Raw genomic sequence first — 16910 nt, 5'->3', positions numbered from 1 at the left:
CATCAGCTGGTTCAGGTACCAAGAGGATCTTCTGGATCTCTGCCCTGAACTGGACCAGCTGCTCCGGTTCAGACCAACATGATGCTTCAGCTGGAGCTGCAGGTCGGACATCTGTCTGTCGTCATGACGACCGTATGGGAGGACTACTGATAAAAGCCAGATCCTAAACATCCCATAACTGTGTCTGGACAGAAATACATTAAAATTAATTTTGAAGCAAAAACCGCGTTGTGCCAAAAAGTGATTGCCTGCCAGAATCTGATTTCTTCTGATTTGTGGCCGCGGGAGCGCGCACAGCAGCCCGTTGAGCGAGAGCGCTAAACAGTCAGATTTCAGATTATGAAGCTCAAGAATGAGATCAAGTCATATTTAGGCAGAAACAACCTTTCATTAACTGTATTTGGCCTTCAATCACTTTTTGGCACGACACCTGTCTCTCCTCCTGCGGATGAAACACTCGAGTTACAGCAATTTTGCTCTTTATTTCTCACGTTTGCACCTCGATAATCCCGTCGGCACAAATTGTCTTTATTTCTGCAGCGGAGGAATCAGATCGTAATGCTTCATGTTTTAAATATAAATGTATTTTGTTCACATTGTTATACTTATGAGAGGGGTGATCGCGGACATCCATAATGTGTAAGACTATTTAAAAGTGTACATTGGTCTTAATCCGTTAGTATATGCATGACAATAAACAACGAGGAGCCGTTTTTCATCCACCAAAAATTCTGGTGTCGGTTCTTAAAATACAAACAAGAAAAGCAGAGTGTAATGATGCACTAACGCTGCCCATAAACATTAACAAACCCGTACGATCATAATAAAACCACAACTCTTCACCGAACGCAACGCAAAGCAAAGAACACCATAATTTAGGTGTCAAACTGAATCCCAGAAGGGCCGGTGTCCTACATGTTTTAGATGTTTCCCGGCTTTAACACACCTGATTCTAATTAATCATCATCACCAACTTGTCATCAAAGTCTGGATAGTTCTGTTGATGACACAGTCACTTGTATCATGGTGCAATGAAGCAGAGAAACATCTAAAACCTGCAGGGACACCGGCCCTTGAGGACTGGAGTCCGACACCCCTAAATGCCCCAAAATGAATTATTTATTCAAGCTCAGAGCATTTTCTTGTTAGGATGAGCGGTTTTTAATGGATAATTATCTTCATATCATATTCAAACATATATTTGAGGGAGGAGACAAGGCGGAGTGTTGTGCTCCCGCATGTGCGCTCAAATCCACGCTGATTGGGATGTACAGAGAAACCTGCGTGGATTTGGGCGTACGCACAGCTTTGTACATATGAATTTTTGCGGTCTTGTTAATTCCACGCACGGATTCACGTTGAAATCCACGCACTCTTAGTACATGAGGCCCCTGGTATGTGTATGAGGTAGACAGATATTGTACTTGTTTTGAATATTAAGTGGGTCCCAGCAGGTGAGGAGGAAGACAAAGGTAATGTTTTCAGCTGAGGGGGAGAATTAAATTAAGGAGTGTTTCCTTGATCAAGTTCTACACCAGACCTTTTTCAGACATTCGGTGTGGTTCTCTGTGGGAATGTGTTTTGGTCTGTTAAGAAAGAACAAAAGTTTCTTGTAACCTTGGACATAGATTACTGTACATGGATAAAGAACATAAAAATACAAGACGAATAAAACAATTCAAGTAACACATTACTAAAGTTAAAACGAATAAAATCACACCTCACTAAAGCTGAATAAGACGTTAACATTTTCCTCCATATTAGTTTCCTAGTTTTGCTAGTAGTTTCCAACAGTTCTGTCTTTCTTGTATATTGTTGTGTATTGATGTATATTGTTGTATATTGTTGTGTATTGTCGTGTTAAAGGAGTTTTCGCTCCACCCCCCACTCCGCCTCTAACCCTCACTCCTGAACTTTGTCTTTTGACTCAAACAGGTGAAGGTAGGAACTCGTTCTCACTTCTGATTTACCTGCAAACTTTGATCATTTTGTGTCTGAAGACAAATCTAAATGATTGTTAATGACATTTTTATTGGTTTTATTATTGATCAGAAACACCGTGATGATCAGCCGATGATTAGTTTTCTTCATCGATCAAACTTTGGTGTTTTTATTTCCTGGAATGAAGCTGTCGACTCCAGCATTAAAGTCAGACTGCTGTTTCCTGTGGAGTCTTTCAAAATAAAGCGTGGTTCCTGGAGGAAGTTGTTTGCTGCTTGTGTAACTGTTGTGTGATGAGGCTGTGAAGGAGGAGGACACGTGTCTCTGCAGGACAGTTTCACCTCTGAGCTTCTTCACATTTACAGGAACCAGACTCACGTAGAGGCCGAGTCTCTTTCTGCTTGTTCAAGATTTTCAACTTCCTGTTTCTGCAGTAAAACTCTGTTAGTCACAGAATTTAATGTTTTAATCTTAGAAACAGAAAATGAGAAATGGCGCTAAGAGAAATCTTCAGAGCAGCTTGGATCAGCAGATACGGCTGTATCAGTGACTTCCTCCACCTCCCACTGGTTTCTGACTGCATTCAAGTGACATAAACACTAAAGAGAGGAGCAAACCAGTGCAGGATCAGCTGATCTCTGTCCAACACCAGTGGTGTGTGTTTCCTCTGACTGTAGATGAAGGTGTGTGTGTGAGCTGATGTGGACGTGAATTCAGCAGAATGGACCAGTGTGAGGACAGAGAGGAGGGAGTCCCTCCCTCTAAAACCTCTCTGTGTGGGGAACATGAGAGTCGGAGCAAAGCTCAGAGGTGAGATGAGCATCTCTAACTGTCCCTGACTCTTCTGCATGTCAGAGCTCAAGACTCACATCACCAAACCTCATTATTACAGGAATCGACCTGGACCTGGACCTGGACCTGGACCTGGACCTGGACCCGGACCCGGACCTGGACCTGGACCCAGCTGTGTGTCCTTGAAGAGCACCAAGTCAATGGAATATGTTCTTGACTTTAAAGGAGAGCAACGTTCTGCTGTAAAAAGGTGAGTGTATCAAAACGCTGCCAATGATAGATGTTTAATGCTTTCTATGTAGATTAAATATTTGTATCTGTATAACTTATTTATCATATAAATAGAATATGTACATTTTTAACTTTTGTCTTCTATCAGGGTCCATCAGAAAAGAGACTCTCTTGAACATGAACCCAGCTGTTTGTCCTTGAAAAGCAACCAGTCAAAGAGAAGGTTAATTGACTTTAAAGGACACCAACGTTCTGCTGTAAAGAGGTGAGTGTATCCAAACGCTGCCAATGATTTCAGTTTAATGCTTCTTAAATAGACTAAATATTTGTATCTGTATAACCTGTTTTTCATATAAATAGAATATTTATATTTTGAACTTTTGTCTTCTATCAGGGTCCATCAGAAAAGAGAATCTCTTGAACATGAACCCAGCTGTTTGTCCTTGAAGAGCAACCAGTCAAAGGAATATGTTATTAACTTTAAAGGAGACCAACAGTGTTTTTCAGAGAGGTGGGATTTATTTAAACACATTAAATGTATTTAAATCAGTACTCATGTTGGGAAATGTCCACATCTTTCTTCCTGAGTAGATCCATGTAGTCCTGGACCCCTGTGGTCCTCCATCACCTGATGGTGATCTGAGCTTCCTCCTCGTAGATCTTCATCTCCTGTCAGGAGCTTTTTCCTCTGGTTGACACATCTGGAGGTCTCACCTTCCACAGGACTGATCCTGATGATGATCCAGAGTTCCTCAGCTGCTTCATGTCTCCATCAGTTGTTCATGTTCCTGATCTTGTTGTAACTTTTCACTGAGGTCACATGTATGTTCTCAGTGGATCAGCAGGACTAGTAAACCTTCAGCACCACAACCAGTCCTCTGATGGACTGTCCTCATCCAAACAGGACTTCATGGACCTTCAGCTGGTGTTTGTCTCTGTGAGGACAGACATGATGTGAGATAATTCTTCCTGGTTCCTCCACAGAGTGGACCAGCAGAGCTCAGAGCCTCCCTCTCGGTCCGTCTGTCCAGCAGCATCAGACACAGCTGGACTCCATATTTCTGGTCTGTACATGAACAACAACTGCTTCTCCTGTTCTGTTGATGTTTGTCTCCATGCTGGTCTCTGGAGACCAGTGGACTGTGAGTGTGTGCAACACGGGTCTGATGTTTGTCTCCATGCTGGTCTCTGGAGACCAGTGGACTGTCAGTCTGTCCAACATGGGTCTGATGTTTCTCTCCGTGGTTCCAGTCTGATTGTGTCCTTCATGTGGTCTTCTGTTGCAGCTGCTGGAGGACAACATTGTCCTGTTTGTGAAGAACGAGCTGAAGAAGATCCAGAGGGGTCTGAGTCCAGATTACCCAGAATCCCTAGAGCATGTGTTGCAGCGTGAGGATGAAGAGCAGAGGAGGAGCAGCAGAGAGGCGTTTGTGAAGATCACAGTGAACTTCCTGAGGAGATTGAAGCAGGAGGAGCTGGCTGAGCGTCTGCAGAGCAGTAAGAGGATTTCTCTGAACATTTTAGCTGCTGGATAAATCACCCAGAATGCCTCAGGAGATGAACAACATTCACAGATCAGCCACAACATTAAACCCACTGGGAGCTGAAGGGAGGAACTCTGCTCACAGAATAGAATAGAATTGAATAGAATAGAATAGAACAGAATACTTTATTGTCAATCTACCTGGGTACAGTGAGATTGAAAGCAGCACCACCTCTCCAGTGCAGACAAATAAGAAACAATAGTGCAAACAATAAGACATATAAAAATATAAGAAATATGAATAATATAAAAAAGGTTAAGGTGCATTTAAAAAGTGAAGACCTGAGATTCTATTTACAGATGACAGTATACACACATGTAGTGGAATATTACACAGATAGTCCGGGAGAAGTATTGCACGGTAAAAACAGTAGCGAAGACATTCACATGTTGTTCAGGGCGATCATGGCTTTGGGGAAAAAGAGCCGATGATCCTCTGCGCTGCTTTCACCACCCTCTGGAGCCTTTCTCTGTCCGCAGCAGTGCAGCTGCCGTACCAGACTGTGATACAGTACATCAGCAGGCTCTGGATGGATGAGCGGTAGAAGGTCAGCAGCAGGTTGGAGTCCAGCTTGTATCTTCTGAGAACTCTCAGGAAGTGCAGCCGCTGCTGAGCCTTTTTGGTGATGGCGGTGATGTTCTCAGACCAGGAGATGCTGTCGGAGATGAGGAGGCCAAGAAACAGGAAGGAGTGGACCCTTTCCCCTCTCTGGCCGTTGATGTAGAGGGGGGCTGGGTCGGTGTTCTGTTTCCTGAAGTTGACGATGATGTCCTTGGTTTTCTTGGTGTTCAGAGTGAGGTTGTTCTCTGAGCTCCAGGTTGTCAACTTCAGGACCTCCTCTCTGTAGGCTCCTCGTCCCCCTTTGATATGAGTCCGACCACCGTAGTGTCGTCAGCAAACTTCACTATCAGGTTGTTATGGGTCGGACTGCAGTCATTGGTGTAGAGGCTGTACAGGGGTGGGCTCAGCACACAGCCCTGTGGAGAGCGGATGGAGGACAGGTGGGGGCCGAGTCTCACAGTCTGGGGTCGGTTAGTAAGAAAGTTTTTTATCCAGGCACATGTGAGAGGGGGAAGGCCGATGGTGGTCAGTTTTTTGATGAGAATGTCTGGAATTATGGTGTTAAATGCAGAGCTGTAATCCACGAAGAGCATCCGGACGTAGCTCTGCTGTTGCTCCATGGGGGTCAGAGCAGAGTGTAGAGCTATGGCGATGGCATCCTCAGTGGATCTATTAGGGGAGGTGGTTCTTAATATGGTGAAGAACTAGTCTCTCGAGGCACTTGGTGATTACCAGGGTGAGGGCCACTGGGCGGTAATCGTTCAGGCTGGTGGCGGGAGACTTTTTCTGCACCGGGATTATGGTAGCTGCTTTCAGGCAGGACGGGACGACTGCCTGGGCCAGGGAGGTGTTGAAGATCCTGGTGAAGGTGGGGGTGAGCTGGTGGCCGCACGCTCTGAGCACCTTGCCTGGAACTCCGTCTGGGCCGGCAGCTTTCTTGGTGTTCACTGTCAGGAGCACCCGTCTGACATCATGCTCCTGTACAGTGAGTGGAGTGATGGAGAATCCTGGTGGGGGGGTGGGCGGGTTCCAACAATGTTCTGCTGGAATCAGATCTGCATTATTGATCCATATGAAGGTTATTTTGACCGTTGACACCCAGCTAAACTTTTCTGCAGACCAGTCGCCCCCACATGTTGAACTTGAACTTCAAAAAACACTAACTGGTTTCTTTTTCCACTTTTATTAAGGTACTTTTGCTGAAGTTTGTAGAAAGCGGCTGAAGTCTAAGCTGAAGAAGAAGTGCCAGTGTGTCTTTGAGGGGATTTTTAAAGCAGGAAACCCAACCCTTCTGAAGCAGATCTACACAGAGCTCTACATCACAGAGGGAGGGACTGGAGAGATCAACGATGAACATGAAGTCAGACAGATTGAAGCAGCATCCAGGAAACCAGACAGAGCAGAAACAACCATCAGACAGGAAGACATCTTTAAACTCCCACCTGGAAGAGATGAACCAATCAGAACAGTGATGACGAAGGGAGTGGCCGGCATCGGGAAAACAGTCCTAACACAGAAGTTCACTCTGGACTGGGCTGAAGGAGCCAACCAGGACATCCAGTTACTGCTTCCATTCACCTTCAAAGAGCTGAATGTGCTGAAAGAGAGAAAGTTCAGCTTGGTGGAACTTGTTCATCACTTCTTCACTGAAACCAGAGGAATGTGCAGCTTTGAAGAGTTCCAGGTCGTGTTCATCTTTGATGGTCTGGATGAGAGTCGACTTCCTCTGAACTTCCACAACAATGAGTTCCTGACTGATGTTACAGAGTCCACCTCAGTGGATGTGCTGCTGACAAACCTCATCAGGGGGAACCTGCTTCCTTCTGCTCGTCTCTGGATCACCACACGACCCGCAGCAGCCAATCAGATCCCTCCTGAGTGTGTCTCCATGGTGACGGAGGTCAGAGGGTTCACTAACCCACAGAAGGAGGAATACTTCAGGAAGAGGTTCAGAGATAAGAAGCAGACCAGCAGGATCATCTCCCACATCAAGACATCACGGAGCCTCCACATCATGTGCCACATCCCAGTCTTCTGCTGGATTACTGCTACGGTCCTGGAGAAAGTCCTGGAAACCAGAGAGGGAAGGGGGCTGCCCAAGACCCTGACTGAGATGTACATCCACTTCCTGGTGGTCCAGGCCAAACTGAAGAAGGTCAAGTATGATGGAGGAGCTCGTATGGATCCTCACTGGAGTCCAGAGAGCAGGAAGATGGTGGAGTCTCTGGGAAAACTGGCTTTTGAGCAGCTGCAGAAAGGAAACCTGATCTTCTATGAACCAGACCTGAGGGAGTGTGGCATCGATGTCAGAGAGGCTTCAGTGTACTCAGGAGTGTTCACCCAGATCTTTAGAGAGGAGAGCAGCCTGTACCAGGACCAGGTCTTCTGCTTCATCCATCTGAGTGTTCAGGAGTTTCTGGCCGCTCTTCATGTCCATCTGACCTTCATCAAGTCTGGAGTCAACCTGCTGGAGCCACAAAGAAACACAGAGACTGACTTCTATCAGAGTGCTGTGGACAAGGCCTTACAGAGTCCAAACGGACACCTGGACTTGTTCCTCCGCTTCCTCCTGGGTCTTTCACTGGAAACCAATCAGACTCTCCTACGAGGTCTGCTGGAACCAGAACAAAGAAGATCACAGAACAATCAGGAAACAGTTAAATGCATCAAGAAGAAGATCAGAAAGGATCTGTCTGCAGAGAAAAGCATCAACCTGTTCCACTGTCTGAATGAATTGAACGATGGTTCTCTGGTGGAGGAGGTCCAACGGTCAATGAGGTCAGGACGTCTCTCCACAGATGAACTTTCTCCTGCTCAGTGGTCGGCTCTGGTCTTCATCTTACTGTCATCAGAACATCTGGAGGTGTTTGACCTGAAGAAATACTCAGCTTCAGAGAAGGCTCTACGGAGGCTGCTGCCGGTGGTCAAAGCCTCCAAGAAAGTTGTGTAAGGACGAACACGGACAAATCTGTTTTAGTTACAATCACATGTTGTGATCTTGGAGGAAACCAGTTAAATTCACTGTTCAACTAAGTTCAGGTTCATGTGGGACCAGTTCTCCTCAATGATTCATCTCAGGAAACTTTACATGCAGAGAAGAGAAACACAGCTTTGAATTAATTAATCAATGTTTAAATTACTGGATCATTTCTCTTTAATATCCTCTGCAGGTTGAGTGGTTGTAACCTCTCAGAGGACATCTGTGCAGATCTGTCCTCAGTTCTCAGCTCTCCGTCCTCCAGTCTGACAGAACTGGACCTGAGTAACAACCACCTGCAGGATTCAGGACTGAAGAAGCTGTGTCCTGGACTGGAGAGTCCACACTGTCACCTGGAGTCTCTCAGGTGAGAATCCACCAAGTATTCAACTAATTCCACCGGCGTAGCCGTGTGGCAATAAAAGGAAGTTGAAGTTGACTGTTAGAACTGTTTGTTTGGTTTTTGTTAGATCCCCATTAACTGTTGACCTTTCACAGCAGCTTTTATATGGGGTTTCATCAGAATTATAAGCTGAACTACAACATTATCATTAATTAAAATAGGTAAAAATAATGCTCACAACTCAGAGACAAGAGACACTAGGACACCTGCTCAAAGTATAAAAATAACATCAGCACAATGGCATTATGAGTCTACATTCTGTCAAGGCCTGGCTCTTACAGCCATGACAAGGAATAACAAAAGTGCTTTTATCAACAGAAATGACTGAACTCAAATATGTTAAACAAAAGATTACAAAACATAGGATGTGGATGTCAGTAAAGTAAGCATCAGGTGCATGTTGTGTGAGTGTAGATGTGTGTTGTAAAATGCATAAACTAAACAAAAGGATCACACAGGAAACTAGGGCTGCCACATCACCGAACAGGTGCCTGCAGGTGAAGAGAGAAAGACAGAATGAATAACAGGCTTGGATTTAAAGACTGGTGGACACCGGACGCAGGTGTCACTAGTTGGCACTGATTACCACTCTGCTGGTATGGTAAGAGTTGTCTACCTCAAAGTAGAGCAATGCTATAACACCACCACAGGGGTTGCTACTTTTTCTCATCACGCTGTCAAACAAGATATTAAGAAAAAACTAATCAATAGCCCACTCACAACGGTGCATTTTATTCTCCCTGAGTAAACAGAAATTACTTGAGCTCCTTCTTAAAATTTGCCATATTATTATCTCCAATCCAAACGTCTGGTAATTCATTCCTCGCCATCATCGCTCTGGGATTCATTGTCTTCTGTTTTAAGTTACTTCTACATGGAGCCAACAGAAAACCACCTGCCAATTTTGAGTTGTCTTGTTCATGAAATGTTAAACAAATAATAAACCTTCCTAAATAACCTCATGATCTCTCTTTAATCTCCTCTACAGGTTGGGTGTCTGTAACCTCTCAGAGAACATCTGTGCAGATCTGTCCTCAGTTCTCAGCTCTCAGTCCTCCAGTTTGACAGAACTGGACCTGAGTAACAACCACCTGCAGGATTCAGGACTGAAGAAGCTGTGTCCTGGACTGGAGAGTCCACACTGTCACCTGGAGTCTCTCAGGTCAGAATCCACCAAGTGTTCAGCTGTGGACCGTTAGAGCCGTGTGTTTTTGTTGTTTTGTTAGATCCCCGTTAGCTGCTGACCTTTCACAGCAGTTTCTCCGGGATCTCATCAGAATCACAATGGTGACGAGATTTTGTCTCATCCAGTGAAAACAAAAGAACTTGGAGGCTATGGAGCTCGAACAATTTCAATAGTAACAAATGCACAGGACAATCCACACCTGCGTAGGACAAGATACACAAATGTATTGCTGATGCACACAGATATAACCTAATTTACAAATGGTTTTTGGTCTGTGGACTTCGCTGCATTTGTGTGTGATTTTGAGACTCCCCTGACTTGCCTCAATCCACAAATATCATTTTTTAAACACGGAATGATCTGCAACCAATTAGATATCTTCCTTGTTTCAGCCAATCATAAGAACTTACCCCACATGGGGGACAATATACTCATAAGCCAATCACATTAAGCCTTTCAAACCACAATATGCATTTGCAATTAAGTCAGTTCAACATGGCTTCCAGCAGGGACAGTGGAGCGATAAGTCAAACATCTAATTTAACATGTTAGGCTACTTAATCTCCTTGTTTGCTATGAAAAATGTTTAGTTATTAATCTCAACTACTTTAATTGTGCAACTCATGATACAATCCATATATTATTGTAGTGGCAACTGTCCATGCAGGGCTCTGTCAGCTGGGACGGTGCAGGGACTCATGGGATGCCATATTCCTTTGGAGGTTTCCTTCACTAACTGGTTTTGTGTGTTTTATATGTGTGGTTTTACTCTGTTTATAAGTTTTTATTGTTTGGTCTCCCAGTTGCGATAGTTCCCAGTTCTCATTTGTTTTATTCTATTTTCAACTTGTCTGTCTGTCTTTAATTTCTGCTATTAAACTCTTTTACTTTGTAATGTATTTTTTTTAAATGTTTTATGTAAAGTGTTGCGGTATCCACACAAATAACATTGGAATATGGCTCGAAAATGGAAACCACAACATCAGGAAGGACACCAACAAAAGAGCACAAGTTTAACAGCTTTTATTTAAGCAACCTCCCCAAAATAAATACACTGAGCGGAAATCATAATACTCACTAAGGAAAAAAGGGACCTGGAGATGCCGGCTGAACTAAGGAGGATGGGGGGGTGCACAGCCCATAGGTTTACGCCATGGAGGATTAGAACCACGCTCGGAGGACACATTAGATTTATCAAAACTGTCCTTGTGGGTGAGCACATACTCATCCGCGAGGACAGTTGCAGCTGAAAGAGTACTAGCCTTTTGCTCATTAACATAGGTTGCAAGCCTATCTGATAGGCAGTTTTTAAACTCCTCCAGTAAAATGAGCTCACGCAACTGGTCAAACTCAGTGACTTTTGATGACAAATAAAGCTTCCTTCTCCCGACCAAACTCTGCAAATGTGTGATTGTCAGATTTTCTAAACTTGCGGAACCTCTGCCTGTAGGCTTCAGGCACCAATTCGAAAGACCCGAGTACCGCAGCTTTAACTTTATCGTAATCAAGACATTCATCTGCTGATAATGTGGCATATGCCTCCTGGGCTTTCCCAGTAAGCACACACTGCAACAATAATGTCCAAACATTTCTGGGCCATTTCAAAGTGTCAGCAGTACGTTCGAACAGAGTAAAGTATTTATCCACATCTTTAACATTAAGGGAGGAACCATACGGATACATCTATTAATATCAAAATCAGGTCATGCACCACTGACATGAGGAGCGGGCTGATTTAGTTCTAACTCCTTCAAACGTATTTCCCGGTTAGTCTGCTCTCTCAACTCTGCTAACTGCCATCTCTCTCATTTTAACTTGAAGCTCCTGCTCTTTAAGTTTAGCTGCCCTCTCCTTATCCTGCAACTCTATGCGTCGCAGCTCTAGCTCCAACTTCCTAACGCTCTGATCAGCATCAGGTGAAGTACCAGAAGCGGCCATACTGGGGTCAGGCAAAATACCTTCGTCAAACAATGCTGCCCACAACTCAAATTTAACTGTCTTTTTAGCTTTAGTACCTGAGACTTTGATATTGTAGTGATCAGCAATATCAATTAAACTATCCTTTGTGCATTTAACAAAAACATCAACTTAACAAACTCGTCTAAATTAAACTCCATTTAGAACTAGGGCTTTACCAATTGTATAAAGAAATCACCGCAAAGCGACAAAAGTGCGCAAAAATAAATTGCAAAAGCAATGCAAAAGCAATATAGGCTTAAGGCCACAAAGACCACCACAAAACGCTCACAAACAATATACAATTTAAAGCAAAATAGCCAGCCGATGAGACACAGCCATGCAAGCCAAACCCTGCTCAAAACAACTGCTCAACAAGGTGATGTCCTAATCAGGGGTGTACACAAACGTAGGCCTACAAAAGCAAACCACCAATTCCAGAAACTCAATATAATTAAGTCAATCAATACTACTGAAATCAATGAATATATGTTGCAAACAAAAGGCCTACAGTCAATTAAGGTGGACAAAATAAATCCAAACCTTAAAAAAAAAAAATATGCAAATGTGACACCAACAACTTCAATTAATTTGACGAGCCCCCATCATGTTGCGGTCTCCACACAAATAACATTGGAATATGGCTCGAAAATGGAAACCACAACATCAGGAAGGACACCAACAAAAGAGCAAGTTTAACAGCTTTTATTTAAGCAACCTCCCCAAAATAAATACACTGAGCAGAAATCATAATACTCACTAAGGAAAAAAGGGACCTGGAGATGCCGGCTGAACTAAGGAGGATGGGGGGGGGGGCACAGCCCACCCCTCTAAAGGGACGTTGAAGCTGGACCCCCCTCCCTAACTCAAAACCCAACTAACTATAAACAAATGAGCAAACGACCTAAAATAAAGACTACCGGCCATCTCCAGGCCCAAACTAAACTAAGGACCAAATTAAACAAAAGCTAACAAAAGAGCATCCAGTTTGGTGTTGCTTGGTCTGTGTCTTCTGGCACACTGAGCAGAGAGGAGCTTTAAAGGCTGATGGGAATCAGTTCAGGTGTGCCAGTCCAGGTGTGGTATTCTGAGATGGGAGGAGACAAGATTAATTACATGATTGGGAATGCTGTGTGTTGGTAGAGAGAGTCATGGCCACACGCAACATAAAGCACTTTGAGTTGTCTTGTTTTCATGAAATGTTAAATGAATAAACTTTCCTAAATAACCTCATGATCTCTCTTTAATCTCCTCTGCAGGTTAAGTGGTTGTCACCTCTCAGAGGACATCTGTGCAGATCTGTCCTCAGTTCTCAGCTCTGAGTCCTCCAGTCTGACAGAACTGGACCTGAGTAACAACCACTTGCAGGATTCAGGACTGAAGAAGCTGTGTCCTGGACTGGAGAGTCCACACTGTCACCTGGAGTCTCTCAGGTGAGAATCCACCAAGTTTTCAACTGTGGACCGTTAGAACTGTGGTTGATATTGAAGGATTGTTGATGAGAGTTTTAATAACTGTAACTGGGTCCAGATCGGGTTGAAGCGCTACAGACAGTCGGTCAGAACTGTGTGAGGATGATGAACGAGGACAAGGGCTCCCCTAAGTCCACATAAACGTCTGTTTGGAGTTTAGTCAGTTTCAGGTTATTTCCCCCTCTCTGCCTCTAGCTCCCCTCTCTAATCTGATCTCTTCTTTACCACTAAACGTTTTCAAATAAGACGTTTATGTCAGACTTTGAAATGTTTCCTATTTAATATTGAATTAGTTTCCATAAAATGCTAATGTCAAACTGGAGCACCAATAACTGTAAATGATGACGACCTCAGCAGCAGAAGTGTCTGTTCTTCTAACCTCAACTCAGTCTGTGTCTGGATGTCCACAAGGTGCTGGACTGATCAATATTCGGTCATTGATCAATTTCTGATCATCTGACCTTGAATAGAAAGCAGCAGATTGTTTCTGGAGACTTCAGAACATTTCAGACCAAACGACCTCCCTGGAAACACGAACGCTGTTTGGTTGAGAAAAGAGTCAGAAAGTCAAATGTTTATGCAGCTCAAATGAAGCTCATTAAAGTGATCTTTAAACACAGCTGACTTATCTGGTTATAAAACTCACTAAGGTGTTGAGGACAGACACGTCAGTCATGGAGTGTGATGTCACATGTCCAGGTCACATGACGCTCTTCACACGTCTCTCCCCACATCTGGATGCTGTCGGCATCAGCAGCAACGGGACTCTTTGTATGTTGATGTTCATCCACAAGTTTAGTTCAGGCTGAAGCGTCTCAGCAACATTTGTTGGATTTAGGGTGAATTCTAGTGTTTCTGCTGATCCTCTGACTTCTCCTTCAGCGCCATGATCAGGTGAACACAAGGACAGAGTCAGCTTCAGTCTCAAAGCAGTTTTCTCTGAGTCTTTGCATGTGTGTTGCGTTGTGTCTGCAGGCTGTCAGCCTGTCTGATCTCAGAGGAAAGCTGTGCTTCTCTGGTCTCAGCTCTGAGCTCCAACCCCTCCCACCTGAGAGAGCTGGACCTGAGCTACAACCATCCAGGAGAGTCAGCAGTGAAACTTTTGTCTGCTGGACTGGAGGACCCCCGCTGGAGACTGGACACTCTCAGGTATGAAGACAGAAAGACATCAGTGTGCTGGACTCTTCATGGTGTTGTGGACATCATCTTTGTGGCTCTGAGCCGTTCTTGACCCATTAAACATCCCAGAACCACAACAGTGTGGTTTCCAGGCCCATCACAGCACAATAACAGCTGCACCTTCACTCATCCATGACATGGTCTCCTCCTGCTGCTGATTCAGCAGAGATGAAATCAGATGAAAATAATATGTTGAAACTGAGCTGCAACGTGACGACCACAGGACAGGACTTCAGAGATGCTGCATTCAAGTGCATCTGTCCAAGTGTTGGACTGTCCCTTCACCAGTGTGTGAGAGCCATGTAATGTCCATGTTTGCTGAAAGAGACTGTGCTGGTCTGACCCCCCTCCTCCTTTCAGGGTGGAGCCTGCTGGACAACCATGGTTGACACCAGGTCTGAGGAAGTGTAAGTGTGTTTTTTATTTCATTCACACATTCAACCATCTTCACACTGACACATCACTCATTCATGAGTCCATCAATGATCAATGATAGATCAATAATAACTGCAGCTGGGTTGTTGGTTCTCTCCATCAGATTCCTGTCAACTCACCATTGACACAAACACAGTCAACAACAACATCAAACTGTCTAACAACAACAGGAAGATGATGTTTGTGGAGGTGGATCAGTCATATCCTGATCATCCAGACAGGTTTGATTCCTGTCATCAGCTGCTATGTAGAGAAGTTCTGACGGGTCGCTGTTACTGGGAGGTCCAGAGGAGAGGAAGAGTTTCTGTATCAGTGAGTTACAGAAGAATCAGAAGGAAAGGAGACTCTGATGACTGTTGGTTTGGAGGGAACAATCATTCCTGGAGGCTGGACTGTTATGATCATGGTGGTCAGTACTGTGTCTGGCACAATAACAGAGTAACATCTTGCTCCTCCTCTTCCTCAGTCTCTGACAGAGTAGCAGTGTACGTGGACGTTCCTGCTGGAACTCTGTCCTTCTACAGTGTCTCATCTGACAGACTGATCCACCTCCACACCTTCAACACCACATTCACTGAACCTCTCTATCCTGGGTTCTTGTTTGGTTCTGGTTCTGGTTCTTCAGTGTATCTGTGTTGAGTTCAGTCTCCAGAGTCTCCACCTGTCAGAGAAACTGTCTCTGTTGGACAGATAGTTGAGTCTCTACATGTCTGTCTCTGTTTCCATCAGAACACCTGAATCACATGTTGCTGAAACTGTTCTGAATGATTCCTTGGAAACTTCTTCCTCTTCCAGTCCTTTAAAGGTGGAAGCTGCCGTTATTCCAGGATCCACATGTTGTTCTTCCGTCTGTTTCCAGTTAGAGCTTCACAGTGAACAGCAGCATGTTGTTTCTCTGTAGCTCAGTTGAGCTGTGATCATCCACTTCATGTCAGCTGCAGGTAGTCTGCTGCACATGTGACCAACTGTGATGTCAGAGAGGAATCACTGAGCTGCAATCAGCTCAGATGAAGTTACAACCTGCTGACAGATCTGAGCACAAGGTTGCTGTGCAGCCAGGGTTCATTCTGGCCTTTATTCACACCACTTCCTGTTCCAGCCATGACATCACTGCTGGACTGTCAGGTCTCTGTCATGGTAAAGTGTTTGTTTGTGTGTGAGCTCTCACCAAGATGAATAAGATGATCCATCCATTATCTAGAACTGCTTCTTCATGTTCAGGAGAAACTTGAAGGAGAAATCAACAACAATAATGTGCTTCTATTGTTCACTGTAGAACAAGAACTGGAAAATCCCTCCATGATCATCTGTAACGTTGTTTTCAGCTCTTATTTTCTCACTTAATGATTCAGTGAGTCAAGAAAACTGTTTGGAAATAAGATGTTTTAATTGCAACCTCAGATTTTATGGTCCATCGTCCACTGGATCACATTTCTACCAAATCTATATTTCTGTAGTTACCAAATATAATCAGCTGTTTTCCTCCAGCAAAAGCTGTTTCAGCATCTAGAGTGCAGACTGCAGCTCAGGGAGGTGGTTTTGTGGATTACTGATCAATATTAAAGTGTTTATGATGTCATCACATGAGTGTTGGTTTGTCTTTAAGCCGCTTAGATAAATGTCATTCTGGTTGCTGCCATCTTGTCCGTACAAATCAACCATCAACATCGATGCCAACTATTGTCCATAGATGCAAAAGGGGAACAAGTCCTGGTGTCAGCCTCCGTACAACTTGACTGGAACATATTCATGACCAAATAAATGTCAGAAACAGCCAGATCCAGACCTGCAGTTCCTCTGTTGATCACTAGGGTCCAGATCCAGACCTGCAGTTAACAGATCATAATCGTACAATTTTAAAGCTTAAATAACAAATGAATATGTCTCTTTGTGCAGTTTATCTGTTATTAAATATTTCTGAAACCTCTTTTGTGTCTTCACCTCTTTTTGAGCACTGCTGACCACAACTGCAGGATGCCAGTCAGGCGCGTTTCCATTACCTTGAGATTCGGGAGAAAACCCAGATATCCAAACAAAAATCCTGTAATGGAGACGGCACTAATTCAAAAACCTCCAGAATATCCAATAAACCTTTTTACACTTCCATCGAGGCGGTTTTTCAGCTAATAATCCAGTTTAGTGTCAAAGTGGAAAACAGATATCAGTAGAAACAACGATCCTATGGAAGTAAATCTGTTGAATCAGATTTTTTTTTTTTTTTTTTTTTTTTTAG

General features: G+C 44.0%; 1 protein-coding gene across 1 annotated transcript; it reads left to right on the top strand.

The window, feature by feature from the left end:
• Positions 1-1983: 1983 nt before the first annotated feature.
• LOC133419745 (NACHT, LRR and PYD domains-containing protein 3-like) lies at positions 1984-16598 on the top strand. Its single transcript, XM_061709149.1, has 14 exons — positions 1984-2751; positions 2834-2983; positions 3113-3229; positions 3359-3475; positions 3688-3763; positions 3927-4028; positions 4251-4461; positions 6260-8015; positions 8240-8413; positions 9438-9611; positions 12851-13024; positions 14039-14212; positions 14603-14649; positions 14781-16598. Exons 1-14 carry the CDS (start codon positions 2663-2665, stop codon positions 15314-15316), a joined length of 3897 nt encoding a protein of 1298 aa, XP_061565133.1. The 5' UTR covers positions 1984-2662; the 3' UTR covers positions 15317-16598.
• The last annotated feature ends 312 nt before the right edge of the window (positions 16599-16910 follow it).

The sequence above is a fragment of the Cololabis saira genome, chromosome 19, assembly GCF_033807715.1.
Source record: "Cololabis saira isolate AMF1-May2022 chromosome 19, fColSai1.1, whole genome shotgun sequence".
NCBI classification, from domain to species: Eukaryota; Metazoa; Chordata; class Actinopteri; order Beloniformes; family Belonidae; genus Cololabis; species Cololabis saira.
Note: the sequence above shows the minus strand (reverse complement) of the source record. Positions and strands in the feature narration are given on the sequence as shown.

Coding starts and splice junctions, on each gene's coding strand:
- LOC133419745 (XM_061709149.1), top strand. CDS start 2,663: ATGGACCAGTGTGAGGACAGAGAGGAGGGAGTCCCTCCCTCTAAAACC. Junction 2,752..2,833: donor AGTCGGAGCAAAGCTCAGAG/GTGAGATGAGCA, acceptor TCATTATTACAG/GAATCGACCTGGACCTGGAC. Junction 14,650..14,780: donor GACACCAGGTCTGAGGAAGT/GTAAGTGTGTTT, acceptor TCTCTCCATCAG/ATTCCTGTCAACTCACCATT.